The following is a 20,571-nucleotide window of genomic DNA, read 5'->3' on the forward strand; positions in this document are numbered from 1 at the left end:
CGTTTGTTTATGACGTCCTTGTTATGGGATGAAAGTCTGGAACAGGCTGAGCTGCACGGTGTAGAAGACCAATATTAACATGTTGTCATAGGTTTGTGTAACATCATGATAGTTAGTAATTCAAAACACGATGTCATACAAACAGTGGTGTCCTCACTGTCACAGGATCTTTTACCAAAAGATAAAGAGAATCCATCGCAGAACAGAAACAAACACACAAACAGCCACACGGGGGCGCAAATCCAGATTCAAACCAATTTTACCATGAAAATGGTCAGACATCGAGGTTATGGAGCTAAAACACATAAAACATATACATAGACAAAATACACAAAAAGGAGGAACATTACTCAAATTTTTCATCTGTTCTTTAATTTATTCAGATGAAGATCTGATGTGTTACTTTCTGAGATCTTTATCCCTATGTCATAATTTCAGTTTCTGTACAATAGGCTGGTTCTAAAGGTCTGGCTGTAACCAGGTCTGGGTGTGGCTGCAGACACTCAACCAAGAAAGAAGAATAATATTGTCAGGACTAATCACAGTCGATTCTTAGTTTCTTTCAAAGATAAATCACCATCCTAAGCTTGTTAGCATTCGTACAGGTTATTTTTCTTTGATATTCACATTTATTTGATGGTCAAAATCTTTTGAGCTCTTTCTCAAGACCAGCTACTCCAAAGCACTTCACACTACATCCAGTCCTTAGTGTGTGTGAAGGACACAATTAGTGTCCAATGATCTCAAAACTATAGGTCATTTCATTTGGCATTTATGTTTTGCAAACAAACCAAATAATTGGAATATAATTCAGCTCAGTCTGAAAATGTCAAACAGTAACACACTCCACCATCACAGCATCCAATCTTACGCTCCGCTTCTTCATCTCAGTCTGTTGTGTGTGTGTGTGTGTGTGTGTGTGTGTTGGGGTGTTACACAAAGTAATGATGTCATTATAGACATCATTAAGGAGTTTAGGAACAGGAGTGTGTCAGTGGTGTTTCTTTTTGCCTAACCATTATCTAAAGGATACACAAAACCTTAAAAAAGCAAATATAAATACTTGCTTAATGTAATTACTATAATACTTTAAAATGTTCTGTTTTTCGCCTTTTGATGCACAGCCTTAACCTCAAGATCTTCATAAAATAATATTTTTTTCTTCCTTTGTTTGTTGCCACTACATTTTCTAATCTATTTACCTGGGTTAAGATGCAACATCCAACCCTTTCCCCTGGGTGGTAGTGTTGCCTCGTTTTGGACCTAGTTAAAGAACCAGCAGATAGTTCAGAGCCTTGCATTCAGTCACCTAGGTTGTCTAGAAAACAAAGAGTTATTAAAGTTTTCCATAACACTAAAGAAAAAATAGAGATTTAAAGACTCCAGGATCTCTTTTAGGGGCTTTGTTTAGAACACAAACACAACTAACTGCTAACTCTAAATAATTAGACAAATTAGTGTATTTCTTTATGTGATTTGGTTCAAGATGTCCTGTCCAGGGTGACCCCGCCTCTCGCCCGGAACGTTACCTGGAGATAGACACCAGCAGCCCTCCTGACCCCACTGGAGACAAGGGTGTTAGAAAATGGATGAATGTCTCATAAAATGTTGTCATACTAAAAAGTTTTTTTTTTTTTTGCCAAATGTGGTTTTTAGAGGAGTGGAGGTGTGTTTGGTTGTGCGCAGAGGGAGGGGCTCTCTGGGGTTCCATTAATTCAGCAGTGCAACAAATGCTAATGTTGAGGCTGCTGTTGTTGTGAGACGCGAACAGCTCGGTGCACCTCGTGCCCTGGAGATCTCAGCTCTTTGTGTTTTACCGTCAGATGTCCAAAAATTTTATTTTGAAGTTTCACGGAAGTTGCGGCTATTTTTCGGTCACATTGACACCGCCGCGGTTCTTAACGTCGACAACGAGCAAGACAACAACAAGACACGCACGAGACCAGCGGGAACCTGTCTCCCTGAGTTCAGAGGTAGGAGGGACAGGGTCTGCGGGGTCTGCGGCGTCTGCGGGGTCTGCAGGGTCTGCGGGGGTCTGCAGGGTCTCCGGCCCCAAACAAAGAGCGGCGAGAGACCTGCAGCTCTCACTGCTGCGTTCTGTCCTCTCGGTTGTTTATTGCTCACAGAGCTGGCGGAGCTGTATTGTTGAAGGTGTGATGTATGACGGAACACTGAGGTTCTGTTAATGAGGTAAATAGTTTCTTTGTTGTCTGGTCAGACTTTGAGTTGTAGGCATTTTGAAAGTGGGCGTGTCATTTTTGGTTATAAATGACCTCTGAGACCAATTAGAGCCGCGCTCAGCATCCTATTGTGTTAGGAGTGTTATGCACGCACTTTTTAAAAAATATCTAATTTAATTTGCACACAGACTTGCAGACATCTGATTCCCTGCTTCTTAATTTTGCGTAGTGTCTGTTTCACCGTGGACTGGCTTTGATCAGCTCTGGGACGAATGGCTACTGAAATACTAAAACTGGTCAAGCCGCAGGCTGAGTTGTTGTATGGAGCTAATAGATTCTTTAAAATACATGTTTTGGTTAATAAAAAAAAAAGAACACACAGAAACAATGTGATTTGTTTTGTTAATATTTTTACTCTTTACTTTTAAGTCTGTGTTAGTTGGCTGCATGGTGACGCAGCAGTTAGCAATCTTTTGTTGTTTTTGCAGCTCAGACTTTGCTTTGTCTCCAGGAGCATACATGGCTTCTCTCCAGGTACTACAGCGTCCTGCCACATCTCAAAATATGCTTGTTGGGTAAATTGGGCTTTTTAAATTGTCCTTGTAAGTGAGTGTGTGTACATGGTGTGTCCCACCTACTGTACCTCCATCCCCACACCACCCACGACTATGCAGAGAGAAGCAGGTGCACACTATGACTGGATGAATGAGAGCAAAATGACAAACTGCTGCTATACACGAGTCTAGAATCACTATTGTGATGTACATACAGAGTCCATGTTTTCATAATTGAGTACATTATAGGCTTTTTTTATTTGCTCTCTCATAAAAAGAATAAAGAATTCAGAAATGATCATCTATATTTTAAAGCATCTGTGACGACTGTAGAATAATTCAGTCCAGGACTGAGCAATATGTTAGATTGAAGTCTAACCTATTCAAGGTTCAGCTTGATTTCTGTGATTCCAGTGAACCACTCCTGTCCTGCCAACGATCGCATTGAATCAGCCTCAGAGTTGAGATGCACACATCAGTTTCCATTACCTAGATTTTAGGTCACATTTACAAAATGATACAATTTTAGCTGATTACAAATTCTATTTAAGGAATTTTAAAAAGACACATTTCAAAAGATCCTCCTTTAGTCTTCCTTCAATGATTGGTCTGATGTTATACAGCACCTTTCCAGTCACACTGATCACTCAAACGCTTTACGGTTCAGACTGATTCACCCTCACATGCAACCCTAACCCTAACCCCAGTCAGAAGGCAACTTGAGGATAAGTGCCTTGCCCAGAGACACATCAACCTGTAACAACTGTTCCAATTGCAAAACAACTACTTTACCACTGAGCCAGTCGCCCTCACTGTGAGGGCAGACACTGAAAAACAGCATCTTGTTTTGACTTTTTTAAAATAAAAGCCATAAAGATTAGTTGACATTCCAAACTCTCTTAAGTCTTATTTTAACATTTAGTAAAACATTTCCCTAAGGATTGTAGGTACTTAACTTTAACTCTTTCTACAAAGTTACCAAATCTTCTGATATTTTCTGATTCCAGTCAGCAGTAAAAGGGCGACCTTACTAGTTGTAAACACCCCACAGTCACATCTAAAGAGGCTACACATAAACAACACTTCTATCTTATGCTGCAGATTAGAACATTATCTTCTGAATTTGTAAAAATGTTATAGGACGTGAAATACTTCATGAGATCTCATTTCTAATAATTATGTTCTTTAAAAATATAGAAGCAGAGCAAGTAGAACCAGGCTTGGCTGCTCTCCTTTGTACTAACACTTCTTAGTGGGCTGTGCTAACTGTGCCTGTGCCATTTGTTTCATGGCTCAGCACAGCAGATGGGTGACGGTGGGAGATGAATGGAGGCGGCGCCGTGATGAGTGGGTGGGGGCAGGTCTGCATTAATGGCATTTTGTGAGGGGGGGGCAAGAACAACAATGGCCGACTGCAAGATGAACAAAAGTGAAGAAAACTATGTTTGATTTGTTTTCCTTAAGTATAAAAAAGGAAACTATCCTGTTGTCATTCATCCATCCTTCCTTGTATCTGTACTTGTATCTGTCAATGTTTTCAGTGTTATCAAGTAATAAATATGGTTTTTATGCTCACGCATTGGTATGCTGAAAAAGCTGATAGATGCAATAATGCGTCTATCAGCATCTATAATTTTTTACTACGTAATTCAAACACAGAGCAATTCAGAAACAGATAAAATGAATTTAAAAACTAAATGACAAAATTTAAGGCACTAAAAAGCTAAAGAATGATATAAATGATAAAACATTTTTGGGGGGAGCTGCAGTAAGCAGTCATGTTCTCATTTCTGAGTTAAAGCCAGCAGTTTCTGCACATCTCAGGTTTTCAGGCCGCTTGTTCCAGAGCTGAGGGCGATGGTAACTAAACGCTGCACAGAGTGAGCATATGTCTGATGACCTGAGGAATCTATATGGTTCATATCTGAGCAGCTAATATGAAATATATGTAGGAACAACAGCATTCATAATGTTAAAGGGGCAGTACATGTAAAATCCAGCAGATGCTGATCTCATTATAGGAGCTACTTCTCTCAGCAGTGCTGGTAAAAAGTTGTTATAGGGTTAATAGAGGAGCCATGTTGTGATGACTTCCTGGAGGCGGAGTTTAAGAAAGATCAGGAGTTTCTCAAAGAGACAGAGGCCCAATTTCAAGGCATTAAATTTGGAAGTAACATTAATTTTAAGTCATATTTGACATATATATAAAATTTTTATAACAACAGTAGTTAACATAGCAACTTGATTGTGCTATAAAATAGCACTATGTGCCTGTAAAACGCATAATTCTGTTCCATTAAGTTCAATCGATAAAATGGTATTGTTTTGATATGTTGCACTAAAGAGAACAAAAGTAAAACATTCCCCACTTCAAGTTGTATAGCAGATGATGAATATATTTACCTTCAGATTCATAAGTTATATGCTCAAGCTAATGTCCTGTTTCAGAAATGTGGATATTATTCTGATGAAGTTAAACTGAACTTGTTTAGATAATTTTGTACCTCACTGCATTTGACAGCAAGTCTCAGTGATCCTCTTCTACCGCCAGGCCTTCACCACAGTTTGTAAAAAAACAACAACAAATAAACAAAACAAACAAAGGTTTTACTGAAACTTAGTGTCTTGAAACATGCTTGTGTTTCAGTGTCTGCTCTAAATCAGCTGAGAAACTGGAAGCTGGAGGAGTAAAGAGTGATTCAGCATCATCAGTCACACACACACACACACACACACACCCACACACACACACACACACACACACAGGCTCTTGAAGCTTTTTGAGCACCCTTGTTCAAAAACGCATCAGTGGAACGGTAGCACGGTGGACTCCACTTGTATTATTCTGTACATTTGATGTTATCTTCTAATGATCTTCCTTTTTTAGCACCATAACTGTATGCTGTTATAATTTTAGTAAAATAATTCATTTTTTTCCCTATTAATACAGATATCTGCCTATCTAATGAGGTATAACTATCTAATGAGGTATAACTACAGGTCCGTGTTTACGAAACAAAGTTTTGGCTTTGATTTTTGGCTCAGATTTTTTAGGCAGTTAGGTTGACATCTCGCTGTACCTAAAATCACTGTTTGGATCTCGACTAATTCCTAAGATTGTGACACCATCAGAAATGCTTGGACGATTATTAAGTCTGTGAAGACAGACATGATGATCGCCTTTCAGTCAATCCAGTTTTTCTTCTAGATCCTTATTTTGCCTCCCAGTCTGCTCTGCTCTTGCCTAAGGTGTTGTATAATCCCTACTGCAGCAATAAGCATCGATGTGAGTGTGAAAGCTGATGGAGGAGCCGTTGCCATGGCAGCCATGTGATTTCACAGCAGCTTTTCGTTACGATAGATGCATAGATCGTCACATGTAAAGAGCGCCCTGGTCTGTTCTTACTTAGTCAAAATAAGCGTAGCTGAACGTGTTGTCATGGTGATGTATAGATTAGTTACACCTACATTCCCCTCCCTATCCCTCTCTCATCAGTCTGTGCCAGACTTCATTCTGGAACAATCGCAGAAGCTGCGCCTGCTCTTGCTGACGTCACTGCCTGCTTTGTGTGTGTGTGTGTGTGTGTGTTTGAAATGGTATGATACAAAGAATCTGTGAAAAGATCTATCCTCTTTTCTTCCTTCCTGAGCTGCTATTCTCTGAAGAAATCCACCGCTCCCAATCATCCTTGGGTACTTGCTGCTAAATGGGCTAACGGTGGAAAACTGTTTATCTGCTGAAATTGTACTTTGGTTCAGAATAAATAAATAAATGTGTGGTGTACCTTTGTATTCAGAGAAAAGAATAGAAAAACCCTTGCATGATGCTGCCTTCACCATGTTTCACTGCGGGAATTGTGGGTCAGTTTTTCACCACATATAGTGTGGGGACTGAATCTAATGCACCTCAGATGTTTCAAATTGTTTGGGTTTTTTTGTTGTTGTTTTTTTTTCACCGAAGAGATTTTGTGGCGCCAGAGGCTCGTATTTGTTTGCGACAGTAGGCAGAAAGGAAAGAGGCAAAGGCTGCCGGGACCGGGAGTCGAACCCGCGACGCCCGCGTCGAGAACTAAGGCCTCCAAAGGCTAAGGCCTCCCTGCGCCACCACAGCATTCCCCTCAAATTGTTTTTAGTAAAAACATGTTCTCCCCCAAACCGTTTGAGGTATTTGGCTGTGTTTGGAACATATAAATTAACTAATGATAAGTTTGTTCTCAGGTCTGTCATCTTTTTGCTTAAACTCTGCAGCCATTCCTCCACCCTGCTCTCCCTCTCTTTGTCCCTCTTAGATTGGCTGAAGTTCTGCCATGCCTGTGGCCTCCACCAGGACAGAGCCTGGTGAGACCTGACACAATTCTTCATGTTCGCAGTTATCACCATAAGATTATTGTTGTTCGTTTGTTCTTTTTTTTTATTTTTTACAAATCCTCCTTCCTTTCTTCACCTAAAGGCTCTTCTCTATGCATCAAGTGAATACAAGAAAGTTACGTTTTTTAAACGTAATGTTGATTCTCATCGGCTGAATGTATGTATGCATGTGTGTGTGTGCGTGTGTGTGTGTCAGCTCCCCAGGTGTTGGACGCAATGAGTGACAGCACCACCAGCTCCACCATCGCCAACGACCTGGACCTCATCTACCTCAAAGGCATTATGGAAAGCCCTTTGGTGAGGCATACACTCAAATACGAATGTTTGAAGTGGATCTGAGATTTAAAATGAACACGCTAGTGTCATTTCCACTGAATTAAACCCCGGCTCACTGTTGGTGAACATCAGGAGCAGGAGGAGAGCCCCAAGGAGCCGAGGCTGTCGCCAGTGAGGGAGAACAACGTGGAGCTCCTGCAGGAGATCCTCAGGGATCTGGACCCGTTCATGCAGCACTCTGACGCCGCCGCTGAGCTGGCCCGCATCCTCACACAGCCTCACTTCCAGGTGTGGAATGTACACAAATGCACCACACTGCATTTTAAGCAGGAGCTTTGACTGACTAAAGATACATTTGAATATCAAACTAGAATTCTATGTCTTTTTCTTCCATTTAGTCTTTACTGGAGACTCATGATTCAGTGGCCTCCCAGGCATGCGAGAGCCAGCCTCCCAGCCCGTGTGACTGTGTTGATCATGAACAGGAAGACAGCCAGACGACCAACCCGGCCCTGCCCTCTGATGCCATACGCATGGTTGGCATACGCAAAGTAGCCGGGGAACATCTGGTGAGAACTGCATTAACTCTACTGCCTGTATTCCTGCTACAGCTAAACATTTCTACTTTCATCAAATCAGCAAACATTAGCTTTTCATTATTTTTCCCTGTAAAAAATATCTGATCTCAAAGTGAATGTCAACAGCATCCCCAACAACAACACATCACATGATTAAAATAGTTTACTGTAGATAAGTTGGGTGCATTAATTTTGTGCAGTGAGAAAGTATTTATTCCCTGACAGACTTCTTCTGCTTTTTTTGATCACATTAAATGTTTCAGATCATCAAACATCTTTAATATGAGACAAAGTTGAACCATTTTCAATGGATAATTTCAGTTCTTAAGACTGCAGTATATAACGTTTACAAAATACGTTTGTTTTTATTAGGTTTTCTTTTTTACTTCACATAATCATGACAGAATAACAGATAAGCTGAAAAGATTGAGCTCCTTCTCCTAATGCTGCAATCTCTGTCTTTAGAAATGCACCACTCAATAACAACCAATCAGAGACAGGGGAAAGGTCTTAGCGCTGTCAATCAACTTCCTAAATGTGTTAATGGAGAAACAACAGGAAAACCATTTATCCACCGTCATTAGTGGCCATGCTAATGACGGTGCTGCAATATTAATATTGCAGAAATTAATATTGCTGCAATATTAATTTCTGCAATATTAATTGGGATACGAATAAAATGAATCTGAATGCTAACTAGCCTTAGCAGTCGTGGTTGGCTCCATTGTGGTGAACTAGCTGGAGGGTAGCAGAGAACAAGGGGGTTGGGTTGAGCAGCGCATACAAGTGGATGATTCATAGCACTACCATCCTCCTCCTTGCTCTGATTGGTTGTTTCTGATGAGGTATTTATTAGTTCAGATGACAGCAGGTCTATCCACTTTATTCCTGCGAGGCTTACTGGAGAAACGATTATGGGTCTTACTTCCGGCGCCCACCGGAAGTAGCAGTATTTCATTGTAATTTGTTGGTTTTTTTTGCTAGTCTATATTTATGATAGAAGTTACATCTCTCTTTTTGGTTATAATTCAATATTTAGTAAAACTTGTTTACGGACACACCGTCTGCTATTAGAGAGCGTCTCACTACAGATGATCGTAACTGTGAGTTTAATCACAGGGAGCGACAGGAACACGATCGTTACGTTTTGTAACGGACTGACCGTAAATTAGCAGCTCGTTTCTCTGAAGTTCTGAAAGTAATAAAGAGAAAAGCAGAGAAGCTGCTCAGAGATCTGAGGTGCACGTTTGTGCCGACAGTATAAAACACCAGAACTACATAATATTAGCTTGGTGTGATGTGAATTTTATTTTTCGTTTGAATTTTAAAAATAATAAAGTTCATAATTCCCATCCCTCCCCGCAATAGCTATATGTTGCGGTAAAACAATACTGTCACATTTAAACTTTGATAGCTGGTGTTCCCACATATTTTATAGCCTAAAAGCTCTTACGAAAGCTGGTTAGCGAGTTGCTAAGATGTAAACAAATGGCGGTTCCGGTTTGCAGCGGAAGTCGCGCCCATAAATCACGCAAAGCCTCATGGGGGCTCGGAATAAGGTGGCTAGGAGGAAGCAGATTATCTCTCATGTTATACTGTCATGACATAGTGATAATTTTAACAAACATGTAAAATATATATATATTTTTATAAACGTTAGAAACATTATACTCCAGCTATGAAGGAGAAAAAGTTTAAAAACCGACCTATATTTGTGTAATGAGAAATATATTCCACTAATTGTTGAACCATGAATTTACTGTGACTAACGATCCGCTTTTTGAAACATTGAGGTGAAGTTCACAAGCAACACCGAACCATGACACTGCCAGATTACACCTCCTTCTTATAGAAAATGCATCTAGAACTTCCACCATATGTCCTAGCTTTTACATGGTTTAGCTGAGTGCTGTGGTTGTGTCCTGCTCCAATCAGGTTCCAGAGACAATGGTAAGGTTGATTCTCTCCCGGATCTTTAGCAATATGTCTCCTGACAGAGTCATAGTTTTATCATTTGTTGATTGTTGTTCTTTGAGCATTTTCTGGATTCACTCAAACAGTTTTTGCCTGTTGTTTCAGGGTGTGACGTTCAAAGTGGAAGGTGGAGAGCTGGTGATCGCCCGCATCCTCCATGGAGGGATTATTGACCAGCAAGGCCTCCTGCATGTTGGAGACATCATCAAAGAGGCATTTATCCAATTTCTACCTTTCTTTAGGTTCTGAATCTGAGCACTTAGACTTTATTTACTATAATCTATGTACATCAGTGTTTTTCAGAGTAGGGTTAGGACCGCCTCAGAAAGTTTGAGCAAAGATGATTAAAAAAACCCCGAAAAATTAAAAACAAATGATCTAACTACATTTTTAAAGATAAAATTTTAATTATATATATATTGTATATATCATCTTTTTTTTAAATCATTGTTATAAAGAATGATACAATAACTTACTCAAATGTTATCTGCCTTGCTCATTTTTATGATTGGCTGCTAAATTTATCCCAATGTTTTGCTCCTCAAGCTAGCATAGCAAGAAAGGGAAAAGCTGGACACTGCTGTAAAAAAACCCTAAAAACTCATGGCCAACTAAAAACCAGAAAGTATGAGGCAGCATTAATTCTAAATAAACGTTAAAAAGTTTCAAGTCTGAATAAAAGTGAGAAAAAAAAACAAATTTTAAGTCAGGATTAGCTTCTCTGGTCAAGTTTATATATCCAAACAGGAAATGTGACTTTGGTTCCAGTTTGGTTTCTGTACAGATATTTTAAACATAAGTCAGAAATTAAATAATAAAGTCATATGAAAAATATTATTTATATTACAAACATCACAAGAACTAAAATAAATGGTTGCTAATAGAGTTGCTAATGAGAGGTTGTCATCATCCTATATTTAATAGACATATTAAATATAGGCAATATATAAATATTTTGCCTATAAAGTTTGGGTGTAAAGATGTTTCACCATCTGTGCTAATTGCTAATATAGCTCTAAAGCTAGTCTACATTTAAAATCAAATGATTTTGCCTTTGCTTTAAAATGGGAAAACCATGTTATAATGTGACTGTGCTCTTCTTCTCAAACAGTGTGATATCACATCTCCTGATTTAAATATTTGACGCCTCGCTGAAGGATGGTTTAAAAATATGATGAATGCTGTTTTTATATTCGGACCCTTAAAGAGAACTCGGAATCTGTTAAAAATCAGCATGGATAAGTGAAAAATGTTAATGTAGCAAGATTAGCTCCGATGTTGTGATTCACTTCAATTTAAATGTATTTAATCAAGGACAGCACATTAAGCAACGTCGCATGTGAAAAACAGAGCAACCGTTGTTTTGTATATAGATTTTCTAGTCACAGGTTGATTTGAAAACTGAGTTCTTGGTTAGATCTTTATTAAAAGACAGTCAAATTAAAGATTCTTGTCACACACGCACACACACACACACACACACACACACACACACACACACACACACACACACACACACACACACACACACACACACACACACACACACACACACAGAATCCAATGCTGAATTCTGTTACTATAAACAAGAAAAACATAAAAATGTATATTAGAAAAAGCTAATACTCCACAACAAATTAGGTTGGTATACTTTACATCAGTGTTGCCTGGTTGATATTGGTACATTGAGCTTTTTTATTTCATTCTATGCAACAGTTTATAGAAAAACACCTAACAGCTTCATCGTAGAGAAGAGCTTTGTGAATAATTAATTTGAACAGACTGTTCTTGTGTTCTGACAGGTGAATGGGCGAGATGTGAGCCAGGACCCCAGGGTGCTGCTGGAGGAGCTACAGGCAGCCAGTGGCATTGTGGTTCTGAAGATTCTGCCCAGCTACCATGAGACCATTCCACCAAGACAGGTGACACAAGCTAACACCACCTCCTGCTGGATGCTCTTCTGTAGTTTGTGATTTTTGTCATCCAGAATGAACGTGATGCCTGTTGAACCAATGAGTTGGGGAAACCATTACGTAAAGCCTCCTGTTTGTTTGCATTTGTCCAGGTGTTTTTCAAGTGTCACTATGACTACGACCCAGCCAATGACACCCTGATTCCTTGTAAGGAAGCAGGCTTAAGGTTTGAGACAGGAGACATCCTTCAGATAGTCAACCAAGATGATGTCAACTGGTGGCAGGTAAGAGATTTACACACAAAGCAATTGTAGCATGTAGGATTTATCTGCTCAGACTGTACAGTCTAGATATGCACCGATCCAGATATTGATATTGGATTGGTTCCAATTTTGAAACATATTTTAGATTGGGTTTTGGTCACAATGAACCTGATCCATGAGGGCAGATCTATTCGGCCTAATTCTATACTTTATGCTCTAAGCAATGTCCTGCTTTATTATTTATTTTACATTATATTTAGAATTCCTAATTGCACTTTCTGAATCAATCCGAGAGTGATTGATTCAAATTAAACAACCGTTTTTAATCTAACAAAACCCAGCAGATTGTATGGAGGCATTGAGTCAAAGTATTCACTCTTCACAGACGAGAACGTAGCGACAGTAGACAAAACGCTCATGTTGTCGTTGACTTCACAGCAATCCCTCATACTGAGCATGCACGTCACAAGAGGAAAAAAACTCCCCTTTAACAGGAAGAAACTTCCAACAGAACCAGAACCAACTGGGGGTTTGAGAAAACAGAGCAGACACAAGAGAAACAGCAGCAGTACTTTCTACTCAGCTAGTAAAGCAAAACCTACAAACATTTTCATGTTTCTGCAGGAGATATTTGAGTATAAGAACAATCAAGACACTCATTTTATTTAACGTCCTAATTTTCCGTTTCCTTTTTTTTTTTTTTTACTACAAAATAAAATTTGCTTCAGTATCCTTCATAGGAGCTAGGGACTTTCCAGTCTTTGTTTTAAACACTAATATTTTGAACACTGCTGTGTGGCTGCACATGGTGGTCAGGCCCGACATGTGGAGGGTGGAAGTACAGGGCTGATCCCCAGTCAGATGTTGGAGGAGAAAAGAAAAGCTTTTGTGAAGAAGGATGTGGAGTTGGCACCTGCAGGTATGTGGACTGAAAGAACTAAACTCTGATTAAAACTCCAGGGATTTGCTGCCATCTGCTGGTAAATTCCCACCTCTGTCCTGTCATATTCTTTAAATTAGAATACTTTGAAAAGTTAATTTATTTCAGTGACATCTTTAACTAAGTAAAAGATATTATGTCAATTAATACTTAACAGACTGAAAACTTCAAGCTTTATTTCTGTTAGTTATGATTTTCAGCTTCCAGCCAATGAAAACATAGTTAGGATGAGAATATCAACATTTTAAATCAGAAATATGGGCTTGATGAAAATATGTTTAATACCTGCTTAGAGGTTGTTATTTTCACTTCAACACAGATTCAGATTTTTTGTATACGACTGCATGAAATGGCAGCTGAATGGATCCACCACTGAGTCTGTGGAGACGATTCAGTCAGCTAATGCAAGCCTGGCTACACTAAAACTATTTTATTATGGTGTGACAGGAAATCTTTGCACTGGTCTTGGAGTGAAGAAGAAGAAGAAAATGATGTATGTGACCACAAAAAATGCAGGTAATCGTCTGATTTCACTGTTTTTACTTCAGAAAATGTACATTTCTTCCCCGAGTCCTTCTGAAATGTTCCTTTTTATTAACTTGCTTACCTCCTTTCCTTTAACCATTCATCTCCTTCATAGAGTTTGACAGACATGAAATCCTGCTGTATGAGGAGGTGGCCAAGGTTCCACCATTCAAAAGAAAAACTCTGGTTTTAATTGGAGCTCAGGGCGTTGGGAGGCGGAGACTAAAGGCCAAGCTGCTGCTGAGGGATCCGCAGCTCTTCGGCACCACCATCCCATGTAGGAAACCCGACGGCTTTCAGTGATTCCATTATTTGACTTGAAGCTCAGTGGACACTTTTAAGATTTCTGTCATCTTTGACAACAAGTACGCTCCCTCTAAAAATCTGGAAATTACTGTATTTCTGTGTGTATCCAGACACCTCCAGAAAGCCTAAAAAGGGAGAACGTGAGAGTCGGATGTACGCTTTCACAAGCCGCAACAAGATGGAGGCTGACATTAAGAATGGCCGTTATCTTGAATATGGAGAATATGAAGGCAACTTGTACGGTTTAAAGATTGACTCCATCCACGAGGTGGTGGAGGCGGGACGCGTCTGCATTCTGGACGCCAACCCACAGGTTTGTAGACACGTTCACCTTCTCCTTGGGATTTTAAAACCATTAAAACTTAGATTAAAATCATGCTTTTTACATTCTTGATAAAACTGTCACTTTGTTGTGACAGTATCTCTTGTTATATTTACCTGATCTTAAAATTTGTTTTAGAATCTGAAACATTTAAGTGTAATTAAGCTACAAAAATACCTAACAGAAGAACAGAAAACCCAACGGGAAGCTAAAGTCTAAACTCTTCTGGCTTCTCATGTAGTTCATGAGACAGATACGGTAATCTGTGAAAAAAAATCCTCTGCCTTCTCCCAGTGATAGCTCCAGAAATACTCAGTTCAGTCAGAAACAACCAATCAGAGTCAAGAACAGGATTTTAGCGCTGTCAATCATCCTGTTGTATGTGCTCCTCATGCCCAGCCCCTTGCTCTCTGTTACAGCTAGTTCACCACAAAAGAGTCTGTCATGAATGCTAAAGCTATTTAACATAGTCACAGGTGAGTGGGGATAAACAATTTTACCGGAACAGTAAGTAGTTTCTCGGACATTATCACATTTAGCAGCATGTATATGAGGTTCGTTGACAGCGCTAAGACCCTCCTACTGGCTCTGATTGGCTGTTTTTGACCGGGAGCTGTGCATTTCTTCAGATAGTCAAATGTAAATTTCTTCTTGTGGAGGAGCTGGACTTTTTTTCAGAGATAATCTGTCTCATATTGTCATGACATGGTGACAGTTTTAACCAATATGTAAAGAAATATTTTTTTTAAATAAAAGTTACTTACACAGATTTATCTGCAGTAAATTTCTCACCGTTTTAAGTTGACCCTGGAAGTAAAGGTGTTATGAGATTCTTTTTATTATTATTTTTTTCCATAATTTTTATAAATATTGAGGGTCAGCCATGATCGTCCATTTGTTGTTCAGTTGCCATGACTACAAGCTCCTAAAGCTAGAACTTTAGGAGCTTGTAGACATATTTACATATTTGTTTGTAGCAGCTGTTCAGCTCCAATTCATGAATATGAATTTGCCCCTTTACAGATTCCTTCAGTTTGTTTTTCTTTCACAGTTAAATGCTTCTGGTCAACAAACTTTAATATGTATCAAAGATAAGTCAAGTAAAGACAAAAAGCAGCTTTTAGTGTTATTAAAGAAAAAATCTATCTAAACTATGGAGCACAGTAAGGAGCATGGGGGATTTTTTTTCTTTTGCATTGTCTAGCAATAAATTAGTACATACATCCTGCCATATTTTGTTATAGTGATAAGTATACATTTAAAATTTATATTTTTTATCAGTCTTTATGTACACCTTTAATGAACCTGTATAACCATGTTCATACATTCTTAACTCTTTGGTGCAGAAAGCTGTCAGATGGCGATATTATTACCCCATGAAAATAACTCAAAAACAGTTCAAATAGTTTGGATGTACTTTTTCTTCCTTTCATTCCTACTTACAGAAGGTTTTTGTCATGTTTATGCCTTAGAGTTGGGAGGGAAAACTCATGTTTGAAATATTTTGCCACTGGCATTCTGCACATACGTTTGTGGTGCATTTGTGTCCTAAATAAAAAGACATACAACTTCAGATATCTCACAAACGAGACACTAACATACATGGAAAAACCTTGCAAAATCTTTTATTGGAGCAGAAAGACTGTCATTATTCAACATGCCGCATGAAGTGACTAGTATTATCGCAATACAACGCAAAAGAAAAATGTTCCCCCAAGTCCTCTGAGGGGCTTCATACTAAACCAACCTGGTCCTGTTGGAAAACATGACCGCTCTCCCTCTTAAATCAGGCATTAATGGGAACAGGGAGGAACTGAGTTAGATTTTACTGTCAAACTCCAGACCACCACAGTGAGATCCATTACCCTTAAATAGAGAAAACATGAACCAATGATCAAGCCCTCCAGGAGCGGTCAGCCTACCAAAGTCACTTTTGTGATTTGTTGTGGAAGGCTACCAGCACCAGGCTGGTGGAAAAACCAGGTTCCATGACTGTAATGACGGGCAGAGAAACTTTCTGTTGACTGTAAGATCTGTGATGTGTGTCATGAAGTACTCCTCTTTCAGCTCTTTTAGTTTTTTGTCATGAACTCTAAGATATGCTCTCTAAAGCACAGGAAAAGTGTTAACTTTGATACAATGTTAAAGTTAAAATCTAATGTGTCCATTTACTCTGCATGTTGCTTCTAGTCTCTCAAAGTGCTGCGGACCTCGGAGTTCTTGCCCTACGTGGTTTTCCTGCAGTCTCCTGATTTTGAGGTGCTCAAGGCGATGAATCACTCGGCTGTGGAGGCTGGGGTGGTCACAAAGGCCCTGACAGTATGAGCAAAATGAACCTTTTCTCTTCTTCTAGAGCACTGAAAAATGTGTCACAGAAGTGCGCGGAGAGCCAATCTGTGTGTTCTGTGTTGCAGGACGAAGAGCTGCAGAGGACATTTGACGAGAGTGCTAAAATCCAGGCTGCCTTTGGTCACTTCTTTGACCTCACCATCGTCAATGAGAACCTTGATGAGACTTATCGCACCGTCAAAGCAGCTCTGGAAACAGTTTCCAAAAACCCACAGTGGGTCCCAGTCACTTGGGTGTTCTAAGACCTGGGAACTCTGCCCACTTGTTTCAATTCTCAAGACTCATGTTTTCATCAGTTTCAACAGACATCTGGCATATCCTGGACCAAATGCACCTGAACCACAGCAGGAACTGTTGTGTGTAAAGTGTGTGTAGAATAAAACTGTCATGATGTGAGGACTCGGCATCCTTTGGTACAGTTCCTCTTGCAGAACTTAGTGTGTTGGATGGTAAAGGCCCGGCTGGCTTCAGGTGCACTAAAGTCTCAAAAAGTTGTTGGATGATTTGAAGTCTTCTCAGTAAGACTCTGTGCATGCACATGCATGCGTCTGTGACCCTGAGGACTACAGAACTTTCTATTTTTACGTTTTACTTGCAAACTTCAGACATTTATTTTTCCATTGGTTACATATCATAAAGGAGGTCAGACCTTTTGGGGTCAAAATGTGCCAAGAGATTCATTTCAGACCGAAAACAGATCCTGCCAACTAATATCAAATATTTTTCCACTTTCTGTTAACGTACAAATTGCTTGGACATTCATACACAATAATGTACCAGACTAGCCCCAGCTTATTTAAATCATGTGTTGCTCCATCAATCTCCACCACAAATTCCAATATGGCTGCCGCTCATGTGAACTACAGCCTTAGCAGCAGTAATAGGCTTTTATTGAACAATCATTAAGTTTTTAGCTGATTAAGTCAGACAAGCAACATCTGGTGGTGAACATATTGGTGCAGAGATTATACAAAACACAGAGAAGCGCGTCGTTATGCTAACTGAGTGTAGCGGCTAGCGTATCCCCCTGGTTAGCTCTCCTTCAGAGGCCTTCCACGCCTCAGCGGGTCAGGGTTGTTTTGTTAGGAAAAGCTGGTAGTCAGACACTGTATGCCTGTAATATATTTAAGGATACTGAATTTCTTAATGCAGTGTAGCATTTTTGTATATGTTACAGAAGCAGTACGGTGGTAAAGTTATTGTGAAATGTACATTTTTTCATTGCAAAAACAGCAGCAGATTGTCAGAAGCAATTTTTTTTCTAGTATAACCCTGCTGTTGAGATGGAAATAAAGAAGTTGGAGATTTTTTTCCAGTAGCTGGACAGACTATCCTTTACATGGGAATTATATGAACCCAAAGCATGTGACATAATATTGTTAAGATCTTGCAGATGGTCAGAATATACAAAACCGATTCATGTAATTTAAATAACTGAGGCATTAGATGTTGTTAACTCTTCCGTCTGTCTAAAGGGTAATGATCTGTGGGTTTTGTGAAACAAATTTAGCGAACATAAAACTGCATTTGAAAGAAGCTCTTTCAGTGTGAGTCAGCCGTAAAACTAATTGAGCCAGTTGAAACAAATCACAGTCTGAATGCTTTCAGTCATCCCATAATATTGCCTTACTCTCTGATTATGTGACTTTACAAACTGCAACACAACTGCCAAGGACTCAGACCGTAACACAGAACCAGCAGCGGTTCTGAGAACTGACGTGTTACACAGTTTGGACTCTCTGATAGAAACCCCCAACGTTATGCTCCTTAAAAACGCTGCGTCGCTTTAAAACAGTCCCTCAATCCCAGCTGACACTTTTATGTTGCGTTGATCCAGATCTGTTTAACTAGATCTCTTCTTTTTGTAGATAGCTTGTATATACACAATGGTATAATAGGTATTTATATTGGTTTAAATGTCCAGAAGGCCATTTTTAAATACATGCTTATAACCCATGAGTGTATAACACAAGATCTATGTTGTTCCTTCTCACGTTCCCACCTCTACTTGCCGCACTGGCTGCGTTTCCATTACAAATTTCAGCAAAACATTGTTGATATTTTGCCAATGCCAAAAAAACACAATTTTGCAATTGCGATGTTTCCATTAAATAAGAAACACAATTAAATTCACACGTGAATAAGTTTGCTCACGCAAAAAGTCATTAATAAACGAGCCAAGGACTTCCTGACATCTTTTTCGTCTTTTTCTCCAGCAGCAACATCCAGTTGTTTGATCACACTTCGATACCACGGAAAATCACCTCATCCCAGAACAAAAGCATTTTTATCAAAAACCGCGAGTTTCCAGTCAGCAAATTTATTTTTGTAATTTCTATTTTCGAAATTATATGGTCAATGGAAACGCAGCTTCTGATCATGGTTCTGACTGGCAGCTACTGGATGATTTTAACGCACAATGTCGAGTCATAAACAAAAAAAACTGGTGCTTGTTAAATACTTTATAACTACTGATTGTTACCTGGCAGTGGTGGTTTTAGTTCCTTTTGGGAAGAGATTTTTAGTTACTATCTATGCTTTAGATCCTAAATGTTCCTGAAGAACAGACGTTTGTCTGGGAGCTTTTAGGTTCCGATCACCTGGAAAGTTTGAGAATATCTTTATTGCTCTCCTGAAGACATTCCAAAACCTCACTCAATTTTTGAAAATAAAATAGATGCAATACAGGCATTTTTTCCTTCATCTTCATGAATGTTGGTACATCTTAGGACAGAAGCAGTTGTTTTTTATTCTGATCTATAAAACTGATAATTCTCTGTATAAATAATTAAAGCAAGAAGTGTCTTCAAATATAGGTTTACAGTACATATCTCTTCCAGTATATCTACTACATAGTATATACAGTGAAGATGGTAAAAAAAAAAATCTGTATTTGATATGAACAACTGAAACATTCCGTAATATTATGTAAAACTTGCTCAAAAATGATGACACGCTGTTAATTATTTCTTGACAATTTGGATAAAGCAGACATTGTTTTGTATTAGAGATGTGTTGAGCAGCATTGTATTGTCAATTTGCTGTCTAGTAAAGCTTTGATTTGCTCATAAAAATTTAGTGGACTCTGGTTAAGAACTATAGTATCAGAAGATACTGCAAACAATATTCAAAACATTTTTTGGTCAATATATTTACCTTGGGATCAGAGGCAACACTGGGTGAGAGCAGTCCCAATAAATGTCGTATTGTTCTAAAAGAAAGATCAAATAGTTATGGATTCTTTTCCATCTTTTAGGAGCCCCTAGGTGGGGAGTACAGCTATTGTTATTTTCCTGTGTGTAGAAAACTGAAAGTCTGTGATTTCCAAAAGGCTGTCAATGTTTTCAGTATCATAATTTTCCATAAACAAGGTTGAACGCTCTAAAGGATAAAGCAGAGCTACTTTGCTGTCCTCCATTCTCCCTCCTGTTATCTGCTAGGCCAGAGTCCTCTGTTTTAAACCAATCATATTTAACTATTTAATTATAAATATGGATCTGAGGCTCATTCAAATAGGAAAGATGCCCATTTTCCAGCTGTCTCCTTTCTGCTGCTCCTGGTTCGGTTCATATGAAATTATTGAATCATATTGAAGTCTTGTTCTCACTCTTTCTCTCACAGACAGACATTAATTCAAACATCTTACTGACACTGGAAATTGCTAACTTTTGGGATTGTTCTCTCGTTAGCAGTGTTCGCAAACAAGAAATTCTATTTTTGAGTTTCCGACTGGCTGGTCAAACTGGAAAGTCCTCCATTTCCTGTTGACAACCGATATCTTAGTCCATTTTTATAACTTTGTATAGTTCAAAAACTGCAAACTGTTACAAGTATGATGACTGAAAAACATATTTTGTCTTACTGTAAATGGAATGCTGGATTAAGCCTGATTTATTTTTTTGTTTATGTAATAATGTAAGCTTTCCATTAAGTATGCTTTAATCTTTTCAGAATAAATTATTGGTTTGATTTAAATGTGTGATTTTCTTCCATCTTAGAACATGCTCCTGAGAAACCTAAATC

At 38.9% G+C, this 20,571-nt stretch overlaps 1 protein-coding gene across 2 annotated transcripts; it reads left to right on the forward strand.

Annotated features, from left to right (window-relative positions):
• The first annotated feature begins 1,730 nt into the window (after positions 1 to 1,730).
• On the forward strand, positions 1,731 to 20,523 carry mpp2a (MAGUK p55 scaffold protein 2a). Of its 2 annotated transcripts, XM_028023465.1 has the most exons (14): positions 1,732 to 1,973; positions 7,024 to 7,072; positions 7,299 to 7,399; positions 7,511 to 7,666; positions 7,777 to 7,947; positions 10,036 to 10,143; positions 11,733 to 11,852; positions 11,996 to 12,127; positions 12,923 to 13,025; positions 13,494 to 13,562; positions 13,687 to 13,848; positions 13,988 to 14,190; positions 16,390 to 16,518; positions 16,614 to 20,523. In XM_028023465.1, the coding sequence occupies exons 2-14, from the start codon at positions 7,042 to 7,044 to the stop codon at positions 16,788 to 16,790; spliced, it is 1,662 nt and encodes a 553-aa protein (XP_027879266.1). In that variant the 5' UTR covers positions 1,732 to 1,973; positions 7,024 to 7,041; the 3' UTR covers positions 16,791 to 20,523. The 2 variants fall into 2 exon arrangements, with proteins under 2 accessions (XP_027879267.1, XP_027879266.1); XM_028023466.1 differs by lacking the exon at positions 7,024 to 7,072 and having other exon boundaries at positions 1,731 to 1,973.
• Positions 20,524 to 20,571: the final 48 nt, after the last annotated feature.

This window comes from Xiphophorus couchianus, chromosome 7, assembly GCF_001444195.1.
Source record: "Xiphophorus couchianus chromosome 7, X_couchianus-1.0, whole genome shotgun sequence".
In the NCBI taxonomy this organism is placed as follows: domain Eukaryota; kingdom Metazoa; phylum Chordata; class Actinopteri; order Cyprinodontiformes; family Poeciliidae; genus Xiphophorus; species Xiphophorus couchianus.

Bases quoted from the DNA above. Each gene is read 5' to 3' on its own strand.
- mpp2a (XM_028023465.1), top strand. From the start codon at position 7,042: ATGCCTGTGGCCTCCACCAGGACAGAGCCTG. The intron at 11,853-11,995 runs GTGACACAAGCT...GCATTTGTCCAG, and splicing joins AGACCATTCCACCAAGACAG to GTGTTTTTCAAGTGTCACTA. The intron at 13,563-13,686 runs GTAATCGTCTGA...TCTCCTTCATAG, and splicing joins TGTGACCACAAAAAATGCAG to AGTTTGACAGACATGAAATC.